This window comes from Furipterus horrens, unplaced genomic scaffold (genome assembly GCF_987537825.1).
Source record: "Furipterus horrens unplaced genomic scaffold, mFurHor1.1.pri manual_scaffold_3, whole genome shotgun sequence".
Classification (NCBI taxonomy): Eukaryota; Metazoa; Chordata; class Mammalia; order Chiroptera; family Furipteridae; genus Furipterus; species Furipterus horrens.
Genome location: NW_028327173.1, coordinates 175997679 through 176022546, shown reverse-complemented (window position 1 = coordinate 176022546; position 24868 = coordinate 175997679). Strand labels below are relative to the sequence as shown.

Genomic DNA, 24868 nt, shown 5'->3' with positions numbered 1-24868 from the left:
GTCAATTGTGTGATACTTTAAAAGACATTGAACATAAGATTACAAACCCAGTAAAATGAAAACTTCAAAAATTTAAATGCTGACCACCTTTTAAGACATCACTGAAGAGGTCAGTGCAAGACCACACCGGCCTAATAATATGAACAAGAAACGTCTTAAGAAACTCTTCTCAACAACCAACTTGTCAAAACAGTAATGAAGCTAAGACTCCAGCGACAATATATAAGCCTCTAGTCCTGATAACTGTTCCGATTAAATGTGAACAAGGGGAACAGACTACACTGACAAAACAAATAACTTTCCCACCAGCGCTCACCGGGCTGACTGGGTTAGCCTCCAACCACAGGCAGGACATTCCCAACAGACCTGGAGACCCGAAGGGGGGAACACGAGATGCTGACACACAGAACTGGAGGGGGAGTCAGCGGGGGGCATTCCATTTGGACACTTTATTTTTAGAACCCAACTTCTTCAGTTTTTGCTCCTTTACTTAACTCTGAGTAAATATACCAGAGGTTATGCCTTTGGCCCAAGGACACACACCTATACGTATAAGCAAACAAAATTATTTTATCTTAAAATGTGGCAATAGTTTCCCTGAACAAACAAAGAAAAACTAAAATAAAGATTAGAAAATCAATGCAATTAAAAAAAAACAACTCAAAATAACCTCTAGACAGAAGTTGAGGAGCAAAAAAATACAATGAGAGCACCAGGCTGAATGAAGACTCAGCCATAATCCTGTGGGTTTGATGACACTGCTGGAGTTAGCCACAAAGCACCAAAGTTAAAAGTAGTATCTCCGACAATTGTTGGAGAAATTACTTTCTGAAAACACATTATAGAGTAAGGCTTATAGCTGTGGCATAGCACAGTCATGGTCTGTGCAATGTGTAGCGACCATATGTATAAAACCAGTCTCACATTGCAGTGGAAATGATTCAATTAAGGTAAAAGAAAACAAAAATTTTATTTCAAAAATAGAGGTGGGTGTATGGGGGGGTCTCTATGTGTACGTTCCATAGTGCCCTATTCTGAAAACTTACTCCCATAAATCACTACCATAACACAGAAGACCAACTACAAATGAATGAGTTAAGAAGTTTTCTTTGGTACACACAGCAGTAGTAATAAGAAAATTGCAAACTGGGAAGGATTAACTTGGAGTTAGAAGAAAACTTACTGATAATCTTCCTAGTTTATTCAGGTACTTTTTAAAAAGCTAATCACATGCTATAACAATTTTTAAGTCATAGAAAGACATAATGATTGTTTCTGAAACATACCACAGGACATAGTTATCTAACAAAAAAGCTTGTCACAATCCATATCAATTTCCAGAAATTTAAGAATGGGAATACAGAGTACTCTATGTCTTTCTAAGATATTTAGCTAACTTTAGTTAAATTGTTAAATCTATAGTTTTATGACTGCTATGCCCTAAATGATATGTTGATGATAAAGAATTTCACAAACTTTTTGTTATCTATAATCTATACAAAGACCAGTTAAAATAAGAATCTGCACAATTACTGCCTTTGAATAAAGAGGATGTGATGCATCTTCAACCTTTAACAATCTCCTTCTTCATTAAAAAAAAAAAAGAGGTCTAGTTAACTATGGAACTCTGAGAAGAGAATCTTCAAAAGTCATCAGTTTATCAGTTTATTTCATTTCTTTATTCATAATGCTGTCCAAGAAATTAGGTTTTATAAAACATGGGAAAATCTTTTGAAAGAGTTGCAAGCCAAGCATGCCATTTTTAGGAGCTAAGAAAAGAAGTACCATCTTAGGAACCAAGAAAAGGAAGATCGTCTTAGGAGTCATCAGAATATGAAGATTATCTTAAACTTACAAAAATGTCAAGCTAAAGATATTAGCAAGGAGAAAAAGTTTGGATGGTTTCTCCACCTGACAACAAAAGTGTTTTCAGAGACTACTTGATACCCAGTGGAGAACAAGCTTCTTACCAAATTTAGTTCTTCATTCTGTCTTACTGCTTCAGAATATGAATCATCAAGTTTTTTCTGCAATTCAGTCAACAGATCTTTCAGCTGCAATGAGGTTTAGAGTTTAAGATTGATCTCCTTATGGTAGCCCATGTTATGTACACTACACGGAAGCTTTGCCACAAACAACTTATACTGAAATATTTTATCACCCTGTTAAAAACTTAATTTAAATTGAAAAGCAAGGTTGAAACAATTCTGCTGTAAAATACCTCTCTGACTTCTGTGACATAGGTAGATCGTTCAAGTTCTGCCTTCTCTAGTTCCATTTCCAAATTCTCTCGTTCTCTTCTCAGCTAGCAATGCAACAAAGAAGGAAAAGTTAACACATTTACGATTTCCTTTCATGATGCTCCCCCACAATGGAAATTTATGTCACTTATGAATATAAAACCATATCATCTCAAATACTAGATATTCTTAAATTCCCAACAAATGCATCAGTAGATTAAAGAAATCTTAAGACATAGATCTTAAGAAAAACTTTAATGCTAAAAATGAGTCCATAGGTTACAAATCAAACACTGAAATAACATACATTTTCAATATCTTTATCTTCTCTTCTTAATCGCTCTAGCTCTTGTTCCAAAGATGTGAATGACAACTGCATCTGAAATGTGAAACAATTATATGGCCAAGTAAACAACCAAGGATATAGAGGCTTCTATCTTCTAGAATCTTAATCCATTAGACACTTCAGGTCTTGAAATGAAATCTCATTTAAAGCCATACTGAATTTTAAAAGACCTTAAAAATGAGAGCATCACATTTAACTTCACTTAAATTGTGTTCAAAATCAACCCTATTTGCATGCCATTATATTAGGCCCTGCTGGAAATGCTTAATTTTTAAATAATTAACTGATAATTGACTGCATTTAATCCCCAAATGCATTAACTACCTGCATTTCTAAATTCTGCACAGGTTGGCCCAGGGAGACAAGGAGCAACATATGGCTCTTTACCACACACAAGTGAATGAGAGAAAAATTAAGATTGCACAAGAACATTCAGGTCCATGAAGAAAAGGACTTAGTAACTTTTTCTTGAATACTATATTGTGAGTCACGATACAATGTTTTAAAACTCATTTTGAACCCCAAGTTCTTTACCTCATGTTATCACAGTAGTTCTGGTACTTTGAAAGCACTTTACTTTCTTTATCATTATCCTTTAGCTGTACTCTAAACCAGTGATTCTCAATCTTGAGTGGGAATCATGATCACTGAGGGGCTCTTTAAAACACAGGTTACTGGCCCCAGAGTTTTAGATTCAGTAAGTCCTGAGTGAGACCCAAGAATGCATTTTTAACAAGTTCCCAGGTGCTGCAGATGTTGCTGGTCCAGGGCCCACACTTTGAGAATCACTGCTCTAAGCTCTTCCTTTTTAAATACCTGTTTCATAGTCTTTTGTGATTCATCAACCTTAACTTTCCATTTATTTTCTTCTTGCTCCACACTTCGCTGTAGCTTCTGTAAAATACCTTCCTATGGAAAAAAGTATAGTTGTTTTAAAAAATGCATGCTCTAATGCTAAAATAAACTATTTAAGCCACTAAGGAATAAGTCAATGATTTTTAAATTAAACCAAAATATAGATTAAAAATCACTTCTTACTGTCTCTGCAAGGACGGATTTATATTTTTCACACTCTAGCTGTAACAATGTGTGCATTTCATCAGCTTCTTTCAACTTGTGCTCTAGAACCTGCAAAGAATGACAGAAAGAAAAGTTCTCTAGCTTTACCAGAAAGTTTTGTGCTTCAAGTTTGTTTCAGTACTTACTGGTATATTACCACAAATGGTTTCTAACTGTTTTATAATGAAACACTACATTTCAACCTTCTTTTTTTCGGTCATTTGGTTTTTGCTAATAAAATTCTCCGAGTCTGCTTACTACAAAAGATATTACACAATTTTATAATAAATAGGCTTGTCACTCCTTAGCAGGATGGCAAAATCAAAGCAGATCCACATGTGAAGTAAAGTACCTATGCTATACACATGGCAAAGGCGATTTTAATCATTCCACTTTAAAGAAAAGTTAATCTCCCAAATTTCAGTAGCCAAGGATAAAAACACATCTAGGTTCTAAACACTTCCAGTGCTATACGTTAGCAAACCAGTCAGTTTCTACCTACCTACCTCAACTGAGCTTTACGTTTTAAACTCAGGCTAAAAAGAAAGAGATAAATTTCAGTTTTAGAAATGAGTTATACAAAAGTTAAAGAAATGATAAACATTAACTTTGTATACAAATCAAATGCAAGACTTACAGTATTTTCACTAAAATTTATACAAAATGAAATCACCTAATACTTTCTCAAAAAATCATTAGTCTATTCATATCTTTCTTCTTTCCTAAGCTCATAAAAACAAAATCTTATTTACTTCTTTTCTGGTTAAAATATAAATACTTCACTTCTTAAACTAACCTTAATCTCCTCTGAACCAGAAGTTCCAATCACACATTCTTTTGCCTTCTTTTCAAATCCACGCAACCATTCACTATAACTCTGTGGGGAAGAAAAATATAAAAAGAACCAATTTCCAAAAATATCTCAATAAAATAGGTTAAAAAATTTTTTAATTACCAAATTAGATTGTTATAAAAGAACCCTCTGGAAATTTCAAAGAAGAATATAATGCATAAATTGTATATAACCAAGCCATGAAAACAAACGCCAAAAACATACCTATGTACTACTATCAAAATTAAATCTTATCTACTCAAATCACATATAGTTTGCAACTTATCGGTAGGAGGTCTGGGCTCAAATCTAGCTTTCCCACTTATTAGTGCAAGGACTAACAGAGTCAATCTTTAAAATACAGAAAATCTAGAATAAAAGCTTTTCAAAACTTTTTTTTCAGGTAAACCATTTCTCAAAAACAAAGTATTCTGAGATCATAAAACTAAAAGTTAACTGAAGATACTCTATTCAAAGGATTACAAATTCTCTGAAAGTGCTTCCAAGATTCCAAAAATATCTCAAAAATAGATATATTATTAAGGGCTTTTAAAATCATTATGGGAAATGATAAGAATACACCAACACTTACTACTTTAAACCAATGAAAACTGTTTGTACTGACAGGTTAGCTGATGCAAACATAGGTATATATTATAGTTTTAGCCATTATTCTAAATTTTAGAACAAATTATTCTACATTTTTTATGCTTATCTGAATTTTAAACTTTGATACAGTATTTATTTGTTAGATACTTTAAGTCAAATTTCTTCTTAGTCCTCTTTTAGTTTAATCTAAGAAAAAAAGAACACAAATACAATTTATATTAGCTGCTATAATTTAAAGCTTTATTTACAGGGCTGAATCTGGATTCTCTATACTCCATCAAATGAGAATTAAAAATGAAAAAAAAAAAAAAAAATGGATGCTAGGATCACCCCATAGTACAACACAACAGTATAATATCTGCCACAGCACAAATTAGTCAAAAATCCTCTTCAAAAAAAAAAAAATAATAATAATAATGTTCTCACATTATAAATTTGAACCAAGACTGAATGGATGCTATGAAAAATCCTACTTAGCTTCAAATACTAGAATTCAATATAAATGTTATACAAATCAGCTAAAACAAGTGTGAGTTGTTTAAAGTTTGTAAACCTCCCTCTAGGTCACACAGTTCAGACCTCTCCTATGCTAATGAAGTGTACAGCACTGCCTAGAGAGAGGTCTTGTCTTCACCCATCCCACTCCCGAAGTATTGAGCCTGGACCTAATCAGGCCTCTACTGGCTACCAATTTATGGAATACACCAAGGACAGAGGAAACATTGGCACAACCGGGATTCAGACAGCTAAATCCAGACTGTGAAACTACATAGAAAACCACCAGTTTTTCTTTCTTTCTTCTTTTTTTTAAAGGGAGTGGGGGGTGGAATTACTAACAAATGGAAGGGAACCCATGGAATGAAAAAGATCTAAGAGACTCTTAAACCAATCACATGTTGACCCTTACTTGAGTCCTAACTAAAACAAACTACAATAAGTGGTTATTATTTCATTAAATAATAAGTGCACAGACAACTGACATGACAACTGGAGAAATGTATTGATTTTATGTATGAAATTAAGGATTTAAAAAAAATGTAATAGTATTTATTTAAAGAATCCTTATCTCTTAGATATAGGTATACTGACATTTATAGAGGAAATGCTCTGATGTTTGACTTCCTTCCAAATAATCTAGGACGTGCAGGGTAGAAGGTGAAACAAGATGGTAAGTATTATGGATTCATGCCATGTATTAAGAATTGTTGAAGCAGAATACTGGGTATATCAGATTCCTATGCTATTCTATTTCTGAGTATATATACAATTCTCCATTAAAATAAAAGAAAGATCCTCACCAGCATTTTAAGAAACTATATGCACTCACTGGCTTTCTCTGCCCTCAAATATTCAATGTACTAATTGTCTGAATCAAAGCAACTCTTCTCTCCCACTTAAAACACACATAACCTCAAGTAAAAAGAAAAGTTGTTCTATGTTATCTTCAATGATTTTATTTAAAGACCTTACTAAATGATCAAAATGTTGAGTTTTGAAATGAAAAGAGCTTGGTTCATGGTATTAAATACACTGAATTAAAAAATAAAGTGTAGCCCCTGGCTACTGTAGCTCAGTGGATTGAGCGTCGGTCTGCGAACCAAGTGTCACTCGTTCGATTCCCAGTCAGGGCACATGACTAGGGTGCACATCAGGTCCCCAGTTGGGGGCACGTGAGAGGCAACCACAAAGTGACGTTTCTCTCCCTCTCTTTCTCCTATCCCCTCTCTAAAAATAAATAAAGTTCTCATTACAAGAAAAAATAAATAAAAGTAATGAAAATTCATAAAAAAAGTTTTTTTTAAATAAAGTGTTCCTAAAACTAAGAAGCAATCACTTAAATTGTTTTATTTTGAATAAAGACATTAAGAACATTATTGGCTTATTAACAATAAGAAATCATTCCTTCCCAAATCTGAGGTTTATGATCTTCTAAAGAATGTCTCATATTTAAAGTTTATAGAATACAACAAAAGTATCAGCTGAGTAAACACAGATAAGTTTTTAATCAAGTTATTGACCTTCACTACTCAAAATCACCCTAGGTTACAAATGAAAAAGAATAAGGAACTGATGCACTATTGAACCCAAATGCAGAGTGCAAATGTTACTTATTCACAACATCCTTGAATAGTGATAAAAATGTCATGTTTTGAAAAAAAATAATTAATCTTACCAAATTAGAAGGAACAGCCACCTTGGGAAATAATTTTTTGAGAACTTCCTTAGCTTCCAACTCAACGGCTTCCACATGTTGTTGTCTTTCCTAAAGCAGAAGATCGAATCAAACTTACAGTATTACAGAATTAAAAAAAAAAAAAAAAAAAAAAGCACGGTCTTTTAAGCTCTAAGGGAAGGAAAAGTCAAAATATTTTCAAAACTCATCTTAATAATCACAAATGTCAAAATTTTCCCATTTTAAAATGTCAAAATGCTTCCATAAAAAATCTGCAAAATCTCTAAAGCATCCTAAATAACAAATAATGTCTTACATTAATCAAGCTGAGGCAATATCTGACAATATGGACATTTTCCTTGCCATTAGAAATCAAGTGATTTGTCCCTCTAGGAACACTTCAAAAAAACAAACCAATAAATCCCCCAAAACAAAACACACTTCCTGCAGCTAAAACTTTAAACTGCATGTACAAAAAACATTTTCTATAGCTGAAACAAACTACATGCAGAAAGTATGCAACTGGGCAACACAACTGGCAAATCTCTATAAAAACATGGATCACTGATGGTCTATAATACCAGGGGGTTAAAATGGCAACTTTCATTAGTTCCATCTTCAAAGTCAGGTGAAATGACTTAGGCTGAACGAACGGGGAAAAAAATCAAAATTTGATGGGTGGTACATATGGGAAAAGAAAAGGAGGAAAAACCAATGTCATATTAGTTCACCAATGCCAAATATCAATCAAGAAGACTAATCCTGATACTTGTGACTTGTGTATGGACTCTGTCAGCTATAAATTTAAAGTTTAAGTCTCACAAAAGCATATCTAAATTTGGTGAATTTAAATCCAAATCCAAGTCTAACGGATATCAATTAACTCAAAACCATGGTTTGTCAAAATTAGGGTAATGGCTTGATCACATACTAACTAAAACTCTAACATTCAAACTATCTACAAGATAAAAAATGAGAGCTATAAAAATGAGAACAGATCTAAAACCAAGCCAAAAAAATCATCTCAAAACATTTGTGAAATTCACCAGATGACAAGCAAGTTAGCATGATCTCAACCCTATTTCGCACCCTCCCACACCATTTAAATGTACGGAATCTTTGAAACCTAATACAGATTTAGGATGCATACACTTCAAGAAAATCTAGTAACATGAAAATCTAAAGTCACACAATAAAAAACTGGAAATTAATAATATTCTCTACACACAAAAAGCTATTACTTTATTCAGAATTAGTGGCAGGGTTTCAAAAATAGATGTTTTAATGGAGTATTTTAAATAATTCAATAAAGTCTACTATTTCTCAGGAACACACCCACCTAACTGCAGAAAATAAGGTGTACTCATTCAGGGAAAATGCTTAACTGCCAATTGAAAGACAATTAAGAGGTCATTTTCACCATCTGACCATAGAAATGGTAGAGCAATATCTCCAGAAAATCACTTAGGAAAAGAGACACTGTGGAACAGAAGCTTCTTCGAAAACCTCCCAAGGAAAACAAACCTAAAGAAAGTAAGTGTCTAACTTTTATCCAAGAGGCACAAAGATGAGAAGTTACTTTCAGTTTGTACTAACAATCTGAGCTAAAAAGTTTTCATTTGACAAAGTAGTTTGGTTGTGGGTACAATTTCCTTTCCTCTGTAACACCTAAAATGATCTGATCATTGAAAATTGCATCATTATAATTTCCTTACTATCTTAATCTAAGTGTAATATATGTAAAGTATCTTTCTTGTGAACCTAACATTTATAGCTCCTCGAGGATATTTACTCTTTACATCACAACTTGTGGTCCTGCTTCAATCAATATCACTTAACACCGATGCTATCTGATGACTAGATTCCATTAAAATAAAGAAGACTGTAAATTCTATTCTCTAGATTAGCTACTCAAGAAACCATCATGCTCTTGATCATGAGTTTTGAACCATGGATAAATAATTATACTCATCACCAAGTACAGAATGAAACATGGATAAACTCTAGCTTTCTTTTGGAATTAAAACATGCCAGAATGTCTATGACAGGCAGCATATAACTTCTTGCAGGATTATTAAGAGATTAGTACTTCCTAGATACCCAGTCTCATTACCAAAATAAAAGCTAAAAGGTAGCTCTTAATCATGCAAACCCCAAAGTTTTAAAACAACCAGAAACTATGCCAGAACCCCCATTGCTGACAGAATTGACTGCAACCACTCACAATGAAACAATGCCTTACCTGGCCTAGATTTTTCTATTCGCTGGCCTAGATTTCTCTGGTCTCAACATATGCCAGCTGTCTCAAGTCTAAGTTTTAGTGAAAATTAGGACCAGGTGAATAAGTATATAAGTAAATTTCCATTACGCTAAAGGAAATATAACTGCAAAGATATAATTGATTTAAAAAATTATAAAAACTATACTAAAACTAAAGTCCTTCAAATGTCACTAAGACATATTTAAAATTCAACAGATTACCTAGGCACACAAAATACTAATAGAATGCTGAACTAAATCGCATAATTAATGAGCTTTATTAACCCAGCTGTAAAATTCAATATTCCTATTTCACATTTATTCTTGGAATTTTCAAAATGCTTGACTAAACTGGCACATTCAGTTCTCGCAATCTTTAAAAACAACTTCTCCTTATTTATAATTCACTAGAAATCTTCAAACCCATGGAATGATCTGAACTCAGGGAGAATATCCTTTATCATATTGAAGACAGGGAGAGATATACATTTCAAGAATATTATACATACTCTGGTCAAGAGAATTATCCCTTATATTTCATACTAAACATAACACATGCATCATTACTGCCCAGCCACTTCAAAACCTAAAGTTTAATTTTATTTACCTCTCTTTCATGGAACCATTCCCAATAACGTTCTAAGAAGCGATCCCTTCCCTGCACTTCTAAGACTTACTATTTTCCATCCTGTCTGAGTATCCTCGTGTGCCCCAAAGACCCTGGGAGGGTTCACAGTGCACGGTAGGTACATCCTATGTATTCAAATGTGTTTGTTAATTCAGTTAGATATTTTTGGCTCAAGGTTTTCATAGAAATTTTAACAACCAGGGCAAGAGGCACACACTGTCTATCTCACAGGAGCCTACATGGGAGGCATAGCTCTTCTGAGACTCTTCAGCTTGAAGCAGTGATCCATCCCCAAAGCTTAAACAATCAGGTAATCACAACAAACCAGCATGCTCAAAATTAAAGCTTCAAGAAGTAGATGAAAAAAGCAGAGATGGCAGAGATGATAAATGTGGATGGTCGGATAAGGAGATTTTTATATTTAAATTGCAGTATAATTAAATGCTTTAGTCTGTTTTAAGACAAGCTGCAGATTTTCTGTTCAATGGATTGCTTCTAGGAGTTAGCATTACAACCTTGGAAGTCTTGTTCACTTTGTCCTGCAGCATTTTTTCAGTTGATGCCAATGCTTCCATTGCTTCCCAGTTTTTCTCCCGAAGGTCCTAATCATTTTTAGAAAGAATGATTTCAGTTTATCCATTTTTGAAAGATTTTTGCTTTTTACTTCATCAGTATTTAGCACTGCATTTAAATGCTGGTTACTGCAAAATTATTTCAATGGAAAAATATGTATATTAGCAAAAAAATTGAAAGCAATGTTTAGAAATTTGAATGAGAAAATAAAGATGCCCACTTCACGTTTTAGTATACACTCCAAATATGTCAGCTTTAAGGTAATTAGTGTGCACATGTGACAAAGAAGAAAGCATTTGAAAGTAAACACACATACCAAGATTACAAATGTGATTTCAGGTACACTAAATATTAAAAGATTAAGGACAGCGCAAATAACACAAGAATTGCAAAAAGCTTTACATGTGACTTTTAAAGAAGGCCCTGTATCACCCATAGGACTTTCCACTGCAGCTTAACATTTTTTCCTCTATATATGTTTTGTTGAATCACAACATTTCAAGTCCACCTAGGAATGACATAGTAACTCACTGTGCTTCTGTATCTTTCTTGGCATGGTCAAATGTATGTGTCATAAAGCAACCTGACATGAACTGTATGAGCTACTTGATCCAGGCAAACCAGGAGGCTGAAAGGCTATAAAACACATTCTCTTGGAAGAGAAACAGAGGTCACTGGAAACTGAACTCTGAAAGATCTAGGTTAACAGCACTTCATTAACAAATACAAAAAAGGACAAACTGCTATATGTCAGTGTTCAGATTTAGAAATCCAAGCAGATTAAAAACAAAAAATAAAAAGCCAATAACCACCATTTATTGAATGCTTACTTCTGTTCCCAACACTGCACTGGGCACTTCACATAAATTCTCATTAATCCTCACAACAACCCTAAGAGGTATTTAGTCCCACTGTACAAATGGGGAATCCACAGCTCAGATAGGTAAGAAATTAGATCAAGTGTACACAACAAATGAAGTGGCAGAACTAGCAATCTGCTTGCCTCCAGTGTCCTGGCTCCTTTCATACACATCAACGCCTCCAGCGCTGCTGCTGCTGTTGCTGCTGCTGTTGCTGCTGCATTAGAATGGCATTTACTATGCCTTCCTTATCTCAGAATCCAGATAATAAAACACAGTTAGGATGTTAGCAGAGATTGGCAAATTCAACTCAGGTTTTGTGGCCAAGCGATGCTGTGATGCTGTTAGTAACGTTACACAAACACATAAGGGCAATTCAAATACCTAATTTTGACAAACTCAGGGGTGCAGGGACATTCCAACTTGTTAAATTAACAAATTTATGCAAACTTTGAAAAATTTTACTTTCATTAGAAAACACATCAATTTACTATCAATATCTCCCTTAGATTTCAACATTTTTAACTTTGATTAAGTCTTAGCAACCATACTTTTGTGTGCAAAAATTCCTTCTCTACCAAAAATGTTTGTATTCTACTCACAGGTGTCACCTTCCGGTCAGAGAGAATTTAAGAAATTCACCTAAATTCACCATTTATCTATTCAGTAAGAGTGTCAGAATTTAGATTTCTTAGAGCACTATCCCGTCTCATTTTAGCATGGAAGTATTCAGGTCCTAATATGCTTAATTCCCCAAATTTGAACCACCTCAGATAAAAAAAAGGAGGTTCCAGAAAGCTTTGAAGGACATTTAATTATTGAAAATGCTTCATTTGACTATTGGCATTACTTATAGTTTACAAAGAGGAAATACTTTGATTTTAAAATGTTGAACTGAAAGAACAATTTCCCAAATAAAAGTTCAATAGAAAGTCAACTATATTTTAATTTAAAAAATTTAATCTGAAACTATAATAATTATAGCTTCAATATTTTAAATAGTATTCAGAAATATACAAATTGGTCTTTTCACTTATTCATTTTTTAAAAATTTGTTCTCTAATAAAATTACCCCAATAACCCTCTCCCAGAAAGCTACACACAAAATAGTAATTAAAAATTTTAAGAAAAAACATAAAGTAAACATTTTTTTTTTGTCTTCTGAACCATATTTCAGTGAACTTCTAAAAAGAAAAGCTTTATTCTGATAAAGATAGGCTTACATTATTTTTCTTCCTCTGGTGTTCAACAGCATCCTTCAAAGAAACTAACTCATTCTGAAGACCAGTTATTTCTTTCTCTCTTTCTGAAATTCTAAACCAGAACATAAATACATATTGCAATAGTTTAGGTAAAGAGTGAATATAACAACTGTTACTACAAAATAAAAACAGCAAGTAAATAATGCTTTGAAAAATGCATTAACTTAACAGGCAAACTCCTTAAGCTTAGCAACCATTATTGTAGAAAGCCTATCCATGAATTCTTACTTTCAGAAATAATTTTTTTAAAAAGTTTTTATAATATGACATGCTGACATTTCTGTTCAAGTGAAATCATCCCCTAAGAAACAGTTCATGAATATATGAACTGCTGTAGTTGTAGTTATTTTATTTGGGGTAGTGAAGTAACTGTTCTCAGAAGAGTGAAACTGATATAGAAGCACTTTCTTAAATATATTACTTTTTCCAGAAGGTAATAAAATCAGTTGTGAATTTCTTAAAAGTGGCAAACCCACAATAAAAACACACTATTAATGTAAGGTAGGTGTTCCCCTTTATTTTCATAAAGTCACGAGGTTTCCGTTTTCCTAGTTCTGTTTAATGAGTTAGTTATTTCACAGAAATGAGAAAGCAACGGCAAAGACTCAAAATTCAATTCTGCTAATAGTGGAGAGCAGCTTGAGTAGAAAGTTAAATTACAAATTCTGACTAGCTTTCCCCAAAGAATAAGGCTCTATATAAGGGGTTGGCAAACTGAAGTTCTGGGCCTGACCCACAGACTGTTTTTGTGTGGTCCTCGAGCCAAGAGCTGACGTTACATTTTTGAAAAATAATATATATATATATATATATATAAAAACAGACCTAAGTGGCCCACAAAACCTAAAATATTCACCATCATGCCATTTACAGAAAAAGTCTGTCTACCCTTGCTCTATATGGTCAAACTCAAGACTCAATTTTACAGTAAATAATTCTGAACTAATAAACCACCAACTTTGTAAACAAGTCATAATGAAACAACATTTAAATTATTTACATCACCTAATAATGTGCTTGACATTTAACGTGTTGAAACATACCTATGTGAAATGACCTTAAAAGTATGTAGCCTCTTACAGCAAAATACAGGCCAACAATAAAAGAAAAATGTTTCAGTAAAAAAAAAAGTCTCCCTAAGAGAGAACAAGTATAAAGATAAAGATTTTTAAAAAATGCATAAGCTGAGCCAAAATATTCATCACTTAATTCCACAATATTAGAATAAATGTAATAATTTAAGTTAAATAAGTAAAGGCTTCATGGCAGTTTAATTTGACAAGATGTTTTCTGAATACCTTAAAAAAAAAAAAAAAAGTCTAAAATCTACCTCAACAAAATGTACAAAGAAATCCAAATACCATAAAAAGGTATATTAGCTCAGTCAACGGCATAGCTAAGCTCTACTGATCTGGAGACCATCTGCAGTAATATTAAATTGCTTGTTTTAAAACTATTTAGTACATAAAAAGTTACCACTTCCCAAGTTATGAATCAAAAGTATTACTTACATTTTTAATAGTTCTTCATGTGGGGAAAAAGAAGATGCCTATTAAAAAGAGTTAAATGTTACTGCAAAATGAAGCTTTCTAGAAGACTAAAAACTTAACTCATCTCAGATATAAACTAAGACAACATCAAAGGTAGAAATTACATATATTCTACATGTCACCAAGTAATTTTAATAAAAACATATACAAATTTGTAAAATGTATTGAATGCTAAATAAAATCTTCACTGTCACTATATACTTGAAGTCCTCATTTAACAAATATTTATCAATTTCCCACGAGGTGCAAAGAACAAGTTAATACCTTAAAATTTTCATGCTGTGTATTTCCAATTTGACTATACTTAGCTTCTGAAAGTCAAAAATACCATAAATGAAGGCAAAGGAAAAATTAGGAAAAGTTAACTTACCTTAACAAAAGGTAATTTTATATAATATATAAAGGTATATGGCCCTTCACATATATTTATTCCTTGATGACTACAATATTTCAATTAAACTACTATAAGCTTCTTGTCAATAGGAACTAATTTTTTGCAACTCAAAATACTTTCTAGTTTGATGGCATGTTAAAAATATTTTTTATGTTAACCAAGCAGAATTATATCTCAAAAAAGAATTTAAAACAGTGGTAAACTCACAACTTGATTCTGCTAATAGTGGAGAGCAGCTTGAGTAGAAAGTTAAATTACAAATATTGACTAGCTCTTCCCTAAGAATAAGGCTCTACATAAGGGGTTGGCAAACTGAAGCTCTGGGCCTGACCCACAGTATGTCTCTGTATGGTCCTCGAGCCAAGAGCTGATTTTACATTTTTGAAAAATTGTGTGTGTGTGTGTGTGTGTGTATACACATATATATACACACACACACTATATATGTATGTATATATTATAAATATCAGTTATATTACACATATCTTAGTTTCTCTCCAATTATTTTGAAGTATATTTTGATTATGCTATTACAGTTGTCCCAATTTTTCCCCTTCGTTCCCCTCCACCTGGTACCCCCCTTCTCTCCCACAATCCCCACCCTTAGTTCATGTCCATGGATTATGCCTATGTTATTTGGCTACTCCATTTCCTATACTATTCTTAACATCCCTGTCTAATTTGTACCTACCCTGCACCTTTCCCCCTATTCTACCTCTTCGCCCTCCCAGCTGGTAACCCTCCAAACGATCTCCACATCTATAATTCTGTTCCTGTTCTGGTTGTTTGCTTAGTTTGGTTTTTTTCTTTTAAATTCCATTGTTGACAGCTGTGAGTTTGTCATTTTAATTGTTCATAGTTTTGATCTTCTTTTTCTTAAAAAAGTCCCCTTACATTTCATGTAATAATGGCTTGGTGATGATGAAGTCCTTTTGCTCCTCCTACCCCTCTGGATGAATGTGGCTTCTTTAAATCCTTGGTGGTCGGACTTCATACAGTTCGATTTTCTGGCAGTTCTGGGTGTTTTTTTGTTTTGCTGCTAGTTGTAATTCTTCTGTGGTTGCACGAGGAGGCAAAGTGTGTCTACCTACACCTCCATCTTTACCACAAATCCCTCTCTCCAATTACTAATGTTTCATTTAGGGTAACAGGTGGTAGGGTATACATATAAGTTAAAACTAACCTCCACAGGATTTTAACTGACTTGCTTTAAAAAAAAAATCTAGAAGATCTGAAAACACACACACAGATACATAACAGATCTGGAATACAGATCAATATTATTTGTGCATACTTTATAAATTACAGATTTTTATCTTGGATATTACATAGCAAATTGCCTTGTTTTTCAGGAAACTTGATTAACACTTATAAATAAAAACAACACATATTTTATTCTCAATGAAAAAGCAAAATGGTAAGAATACTTATAAATCATCATGGGTTATATAATTCTTCACCATATAAATTAATGGCAAGCCACCTAACAGTACCCACCTGTTGGTAGTGCTGTTGTTTAAGCAGCTCAATTTGGGATTTAAACAATTTGTTTTCATCTTGTACCTCCTATTTAAACAGAAATTAAACATCAATACCTGAACAGAAATTTTTTTATTTCCTGTATAAACTTTTGAAACATATCATACAAGCCAGGAGAATTCTAAAATAGTAGTAATTTTAAGAGGGTATAATAATCCCTAATTATAAAATAAAAATAATTGAAGTATCTAGTACTGCCCTGGAAGTAGGTACATCTCGAGGAAAGAAAACGGAATCCAGAAACAGACCCAAATACCTATAAGAATTTAGTACAGGGTGGCGTTTCAAATCAGTAGGACAAATGCTAGTGATGTATTGGGCTAGATAGTACTTTGTCGCGGGGGCTATCCCACGTACTGTAGGATGTTCAGCAGTAACCATGGTCTTCATCCACTAGGTGCAATAGCAGCCCTCCACCTCCACAAGCTGTGGCAATCAAAAATGTCTCCAGATTTTACTGCTAAATGTCCCCTGGGTGGCAGAACTACTACAGTTAAATAATAATGGATTATTTAGTAATGTGGCTAGCTTTCTTTTTTTTAAGTTGAAATGTTGTTCTCATAACTTACTCGAAGTACATGAGGATAAAACATCTAAACAAAAAATAAATCATAAATGTATTAGAAGAAACATGTGAAAATGTTTTTATGATCATAACATGAGAGATACCTTTCATCCCAAGACTTAAAACTCAAAAAATTACTTACAGTGGCATACATACAAGTTTTAAATTTCCAAAAGAAGGGAAAAAAACACAAATGAAGTAAAAAAAAAGTAAGCAAACAAATCACCTCACATACGAGATCAATTACCCTTATGTTAAAAAAGATATCTTACAAATCAGTAATAAAAAGTTAACCTGGTGAAAAAATAAGGGAAAAATTAAAGGCCAATTTATATACAATGGAAGAGTGCTTAACTTCTCTCACAATCTGACCACCTACCAAGCATAATACCATATGTTTTCATCCCTGTCAGTGTTGGAGAGGATGAAAAGGAAATGGCCTTCAGCTGGTGGAAATGTAAATTAGTAAAAAGACTTTTGGAGGATAATCTAGTATTTTCTAACAAATCTAAAATGTGTCTGCTTGGGAGGGAGAACGAATGTAACAGAACCAACACCTGCAGTATGAAATGGGAGTGTGAGTAGTCAGAGACAATGTAAGCATCTAAAATTTGCTAGCATGTCAAACGAATGTTCTGAAAGTACTTTCAATGTTAACTATATGAAGGTGAGGATGTACTAATTTTCTACTTAAACCACCTCTTTCAAAAAGGAAATTTAAAAAACTGCCGAAACCTCTGACCCCCAGTTTCACTTCTAGAAATTTTAGGTAGATACACTAACAGAAGTATTGAAAATGTGTGTACAAGGATATTCATTGTCGAATTGTTGTAACAAGAAACACAACTGTAAATAATATAGGTATCCATAAACTAGGATGATACAACCATAAAATAAAATACCATGAAGCCATTAAAAGGAAAAGACTGAAAAAGTGTTTCCGTGAAAAGATCTCAAAACATTAACTGGGGAAAGGGAGCAATACACCCAAGTATGCATGGTTAAATATAAAAAACAAGTATACATACATGTGCATGGGCACCTTCTCAAAAGATAAACAAGTGAAAGTAAGGCATCTTTGAAGAATGAGACCCAGTAGCTGGGTGGGAGGGAGAGTCATTCTGTATTCTATTTTCTTTTGTAGTAGTTTAAAATTGTTTCAAAAACATGCAAAGACAATAATTCACACAATTAATTTTAAGTAAACATATTCACCTGTAGCAGCTTTGTTTTGCTAGAAAGATCACTCTCCCTCTCTTTCAGCATGCTTTCCACTCTCTTCATTTCATTTTCCTTTTCTTTCAACCTAGAATTTTTACAAAGTTATACACATAAAAAAAGGACAACCAGACTATACTATCATCTGTTAAGATAAAAAAACAGAAACAATGCCTACCAGCTTTCTTTCCATATTACACCAACTTATTAATTTGTTTTAAGAGACAATTATTTCCAGAATTATTCAACTCAAAGTCAAGTACATCCTAAAATTGCTACAATTTATTTCATACTTAACAGTTCTTAAGCAAGCATGGCTTTATCTAGGAGGAAAGTCTAAAATAAAAGCCATAATTAGAGGACCCTACAATTTCGCTCCAAACCCTTTGTACTGAAGAGATGCTACATAAAACTTAATCTGGTTCTCCCTAATCCAACACAGATATGTATTACTCTCTCTATATATGTATAAAATAAATATATACAGTATTCCCTCACTTATTACGGGTATTACGTTCCAGAACCCCCTGTGAAGTAGGAACCTTAAATTTATTCTACACTCTTAAACCTATAGAACTTTAACAACATACGTATACAGTACCGCAAAATCTCAAAATCCCGCAATATAGCAAAAAATCCGTGATAAATAATTAAATATAATATTTTTTAAAATCCTGTGATACAGTGAAGCCGCGATAAGTGAACTGCAATATAGCGAGGGACACGTATGTGTGTGTGGGTGTGTGTGTGTGAATAAAGACCAAGTGAATGCCACTTGCCTTTGTTACCCTAAACACAGACCTCTCTAGCATTTAACTATATTAAATTATCTAACTATATATTTCCTCAGACAGAAACACATTTTAGACATTTCAATATTCCTACTGCCCAAGGGCACAAAATAGGCTTTCCAATAGTTGCTGAGTTGAATGTTATTTTTATCCCACCTTAGTCTAGAATTTCAACATATTTATAGGTTTACTTGAAAAATGGAAAAAGGCATACACAAAGAGCAGGATTAAAAACTGAAAAGAAACAGGAAATCTTAAATGCATATTATTAAGTGAAAGAAGCTAATCTGAAAAGGCTACATACTGTATAATTCAAATTATATGACATTTCTGGAAAAGGCAAAATTATGGAAACCATGAAAAGATCAGAGGTTGCCAAATACTTGGGGGAGGAAGGTAGGGAGGAAGGGTAGGAGGGAGGGAGGGATAGGGGGAGCACAAGAGATTTTTAGGACAGCAAAACTATTTTTTATGATACTGTAATAATGGATACATGTTTTTATACATTCCTCAACACCCATAGAACATATAAGACAAAGAATGAACCCTAATGGAAACTACGGACTTTAGTTAATAACAATATATCAATATTGGTTAATCAATTGTAACAAATGTACCACACGAATACAAGATGTAAATAATAAGGGATATTGTAGAGGGGGGTATATGAGAAGTTTATAGTTTTCTCTCAATTTTTTATGTAAACCTAAAACTGCTTCCCCTACAAAATATTGTTAATTTATTTTTTAAATGTGAGGTAGAAAGAAATCTAAAATTACATACTTTAAAGACCTGTATACCTGTTACAAATAGGCCTCAAATATATCTCTAATCTATTAGCAAATGTGACAAAAGCACCTAGACAGTTACACAAGGTCCACAAGACAATTAGTTGTACAAATGAGCACTCTTAGTGCCAACAGAGACATCTCCTTTGTCTTCCTGAAGACAATGACCTAATATATATCCTCAATATCTTACTTCTAAAGACGCAGATTATTAGGTCACTTCTTAAACATTAGTAAAGACTGATGACATCACATCAGAGCAAAATCTCTTAAAGGTAATTCTATAGGGGACCAAAAAGATAAAAGACCAGGTACCCTTTTCAGCACTGTAAACTGATTTAGCTTAAGAGAACAGACTTTATAGGATTAAAAATTTTCTAAGGTGCACATTACAAAGACTGATACCTCCTATGCTAATCAGATGCAACATTTTTACTACTATGCACAGCATAACTGACAACAGCAGATGTCATTTTCCCCAATAAACAAGTTACTTTTAAAAGAGTAAATATCCATTATCAAGATCATAATTAAAATTATCATCTGGTTAATTCAAAGATATTATTCTTCCAAATACTAAAATAATTTTAATTTGAAATAATTCTAACTTCTTTACAATAATTGCATACTTTGTTTTTGTTTTTGTTTTAAACTTAAAACCAGTCTATACTAAACAGAAGACTATTTCAGAAAATGGGTTTGGAGGGTTGGGGAAGGACAGTCTCCAGGTATCTGAAAGCACTACGAGCGCCCATGTTTTATTACACCAAACAGAGACTTTGATTAGGTGTCTCTGAACTACAATTCCTACTTAACAAGAAAATTAATGATTTCGAAGAAACTCATTAAAATATTCAAGCACGTTCTGGAAAATGAGAACTTTCTCTTTAAAATGCTGTCTAAAAATATACTTACACTGTCTCAAGTTCTTCAAATTGTGATGCAGAACATGCCTACGAAACAGATCCACATTTTTAATTCTAACATTAAAAAGATCAGGTACTATAACATACATACATATATAGACTACCTCACCAATAATATAAAAACATAATTATATGTGATAAATTTAAGATTGTGCCATTTATAAAACAAAACAATAAATTTTCTTCAACTTAATTTTTTTCTTTTTTTTTAGGTTTTGCTTTTATTTTTTTAATTATCAGATTTTTTAGAGCAGTTTTAAGTTTACAGAAAAATTAATTGAAAATTACAAAGTTTTAACTTAATTTTTAATACCCATTTCTTAAAAGGATTACATATTAATACACCAATTAAACACAGACACTTAAGGATGAGCTTAAGAGTCCACCTGAAAATGCAAGGATAGAAACTGCTTTGGGCTTAGGCTGACAAATCAGGCACAAACAGACTTGACAGGGATAAAAGTCAACTTATTTTATCAACAACAAACCTATCGTACAACAATAATTTTTTTAAATGTTAAAAAGACATCTTTATTAATCAATATTGAATTAAACAACTTTCTGATTCCACATTAGTAATGTCATGATACCTACCAATATTTTTCAATTAAATTGGGGTGACATTGGTTAATAAGATTACATAGGCTTTGAGTGTACTACCCTATTACATCAGCTGTATATGCATTGTGTGCCCACCACTCAAAGTCACATGTTCCGTCACTATATATTTGACACCCTTTACCCTTTATGACCCCCACACTCCCTTCCCTCTGGTACACCAACCACACTGTTGTCTGTGTCTATACGTTTTACAATAATAATTTTTAAAGCAAAGAAATTCAGAGAATTTAGTACCTTCTTTGCTTTCTAATGCAGTAAATATTTCTCATTTTTATGTAATATGCTGGTAATATGTTTATACTATACCTCTTTCAAGTTATGCTGTGTTACCTCCTGAACATGAGCTTTTAAAGATTCATTTTCTTCTTGAAGATCCTAAAAAAGAATAGGTGTGAATTGAACTGATATTCAAGTATAAACAAAGTTGCTTACTCTTCTTTTTATCTTCTCACCTGTAACCATTTCCCTCTGTTGATTAGATCTTTCTCCTTCTCTTCTAAAACAGTCTTCATGGTATTCATCTGTTCCTCCTTTCCTTTTAATCTGACAATAAGTTAAAATGAACTATCAATGAAAATGTCACAGGACTATACAAAGGAAAAATAGTGGAGACTGCAAAAGAATATTTTAGGTTTTATTTATAGTCCAAACTAATTAAAATAAATTAAAAGTAAATATTTTAAGTATAAAGCCATCAAGAGTTTAGAGATATCAAAGGAAGAAGCATAAAATGATTAAATATACCTATCACTACAGATCCAGGTATTAAATAAATTAGGGTAGCTCCACTTTCACCCCTTCTCAAGTTGTTTAAGTCAATATAAATATAGACAGCTTATTACAACTGGTTTGGTATGAAATATATGGCCACTTTCACAGTGGCTATTAAAATGGACAAAGAGCATCATCTCAATTTAAGGTCATATTCACATTATAAATCATGAAAAATAAAATTTCCCATTTATTCCCATCAAAAAACCTACAGGTTAAATCCTAATGAAAACTTAAGACCTTGAAGTCTATTTGAGATATAATTTGATATCCCCTAAAATATTACTTGCAATATAACAAAAAGAAGCTATGATTTGCATTATAATTAAATTTAACTTGTTGAAAAGATATTAAATATATGAAAGAAATGGGACTTACAAGTTCTGAAGCTCCTGAACTTGAGAAGTGACAGATAACTGAAACACAAAGAAAAAGCAGGAAAAAAAGCAATTCTTAATCCTTTCAACTAACCATATTAAAGTTTTATGATAAACTTTAAAATAGATATATTCCAAATTACAAAGATCCTAGCTGAATTGTCCATGCCAAAATGAAACATGTTTTGATTTTATCATCTCTTGACTCCAATGACAATAAGAGTAACGAATTAAAAATGTGAGGTAGGAGGACAGGTGGTGGTAAGGACTATAGTTATGAATAAGAAGTCGAAATAATGTGATACTTCTGTGATTGTGAAAATTAGAACACTGAACTGTCCACACACCTCCCTACCATTTCAGAGCTCTTCTTCCCCAGTCTTCAAGGCCAGCTACTCAGCAGCACTCCACGCTGTCCCTCTTTAATCTCCTTTTCTTATCATACAGTTTAAAAGTATCTTTTATCTCACACAGTCCCTTTAAATCTTGGCTTAGATGTCAGTTCCTCAGGAGGAGACTTTCCTGACCCCTCAATCTAAACATATTTAGGAGTTTTATCTTTCATCACACCCCATTTCGCTCAACACGTTATCTTCAACCACTAACATAGTGCTTTGACAAGAACTCAATATTGCTGAATGAATCTGATGAATGAATGAATGAATGAATCATCTCTTCCATGCAATCTCACCTTTTTTTCAATAAACTTATTAAATTCACCGAAACCCATCTATTTCCAGTAATCTTTTCTATCTCTGAAATCTACCAATGAAATCTGTACTTTGTTCTAAAGGCAAACAGTGAGCAATACATATTCTATAACAAAACATTACAGTCCATGCAGTTTAAAAAAAAAAAAGTTTAAAAAAGATTTACCGAAGTGTTTTGTGTTTTAACTTGGCAAACTAAAATGAAACATTAATACAGAAAATTTTCTTAAAAAGAATCTTTTAACAATTCAAAGACATACTGATTAAAATATCAAGAGCACTTCCTCAAATCAGGCAAAAAAAAAAAAGCGTGTAATCCAATATACTTATATCACACTACTAGTAGTTTTTCTCCAAGTGACAAGAAAAAAACCAAATAGCTCATAAATACACATACACTAATATATCTGCCATGCTATGGCTCTGTGATTTTTACCTGTTGAGCCTTTTCAAGCTGGGTATTTCCTATTTCTTCTTTTAGAGCCTCTATTTCCTGTTTCAAATCCTTGACAATGACAAAACAGACAAGATTGGACAATGGAAACACAGAAATTGACATAAAATGCAATGTACAGACAAACACATGAAATTAAATGGTATTTACTAGTTGATAAACAAGAAAAAAAGCTTTCTCTCTCACAATACCTGAATAGTTTTCTCCTTATTAGCAACTTTGAGAAGTTCAGCTTCCAGAAGCTCTTCCACAGACTTGATCTTTCCATCTTTATCATGAATTCTTAAGATAAAGAAATGCAGTATTAAACTTGAATGGAAATAATCACAACTAAGAACAGTACCAAATCATGAAAAAGCTCACCAAATGAACTCTCCCATTTTAAGTAAAATAGCAACATACCAGACATAAGGGGAAATAATACTTAAAGCTCCTTCTAGAAATAATCAGTAGCTACCAGGTGGCTGAAGCCTATGCACACAAGAAGCTGGTGACAGGCTTCGAAGGTTCAGAGAATACAAGATTTATACCCTGAAGAACAGTAGGGAGAATCAAGTTCCCCTCAACAATACTGGAGTTTAGGGCTACAAAAGCTGTGACAGAACTAACACACAATCATGGCATCAAACTTTAGTCATCTCAGAAGGAAGCCACAAGCAAGGAACTTATCTCCTTATCCAATAAAACCTATTATTTAATAGTCCTTACCACAGAAACAGAAAATTAACAATTCAATGTCATAAGTTAAGAAAATAAGTGGAAGCAATTATGGAAATAAATATTTTAACAATCACACTGTAGCGTGGAAAGCACAGCTCACTCCATCAATAAAAAATCTAGAGCGAAAGGTAAACTAACATACATCAACTATCTCAATTGCATATAAAACAAGATTTATCAGCACTAAGAAAATGGACCAAAAGAGGTAGACCAGTTTAATAATGTCATCACTTACACTTTCTTAAGTTCTTCAACTAGAGATGCAAAAGAAACCTGGAAATAGGAAGGCATCCTAGTTAATCATTTGCTCAAAATATAAATGTGTCAGAAATAGAAAATATGTTAATCCTTAAATTTTCCTCTATACCAAAATCCAAATGGGAAAAGTAAACCCAGGAATTAATTCTTACTGAATTTTAATGTCAAATTATAAAAATGAGAAGCACTTTGAAAGTAAGCAGCTTTAAGGCTACTTGTGGTAAGTGTAGGTCAAGAGAAAAATTAAGACATAAATGCTAAACTCATTGAATTAATAATTCTAACCAGATAAGAGAGAAAGGTCAATTAAAATAATTACCTAGTTTCAGGTAGCGTCTTCTACCA

The 24868-nt window shown here is 32.9% G+C and overlaps 1 protein-coding gene across 1 annotated transcript in view; it reads right to left on the bottom strand.

Annotated features, from left to right (window-relative positions):
* The window catches only part of KTN1 (kinectin 1), a 100036-nt gene that overhangs the window by 7724 nt on the left and 67444 nt on the right, over positions 1 to 24868 (bottom strand). Inside the window, exons 22-40 of the mRNA XM_090270915.1 lie at positions 24501 to 24538; positions 23737 to 23827; positions 23528 to 23596; positions 22383 to 22420; positions 21686 to 21776; positions 21540 to 21608; positions 20602 to 20639; positions 18105 to 18195; positions 16283 to 16351; positions 14353 to 14390; positions 12803 to 12893; positions 10662 to 10748; positions 7260 to 7349; positions 4442 to 4522; positions 3625 to 3714; positions 3403 to 3495; positions 2548 to 2619; positions 2222 to 2305; positions 1971 to 2054 (exon numbers count right to left, since the gene is read on the bottom strand). Coding sequence (XP_090127041.1) covers positions 1971 to 2054; positions 2222 to 2305; positions 2548 to 2619; positions 3403 to 3495; positions 3625 to 3714; positions 4442 to 4522; positions 7260 to 7349; positions 10662 to 10748; positions 12803 to 12893; positions 14353 to 14390; positions 16283 to 16351; positions 18105 to 18195; positions 20602 to 20639; positions 21540 to 21608; positions 21686 to 21776; positions 22383 to 22420; positions 23528 to 23596; positions 23737 to 23827; positions 24501 to 24538 — 1404 coding nt within the window. The remainder of the gene's footprint in view (positions 1 to 1970; positions 2055 to 2221; positions 2306 to 2547; positions 2620 to 3402; positions 3496 to 3624; positions 3715 to 4441; positions 4523 to 7259; positions 7350 to 10661; positions 10749 to 12802; positions 12894 to 14352; positions 14391 to 16282; positions 16352 to 18104; positions 18196 to 20601; positions 20640 to 21539; positions 21609 to 21685; positions 21777 to 22382; positions 22421 to 23527; positions 23597 to 23736; positions 23828 to 24500; positions 24539 to 24868) is intronic.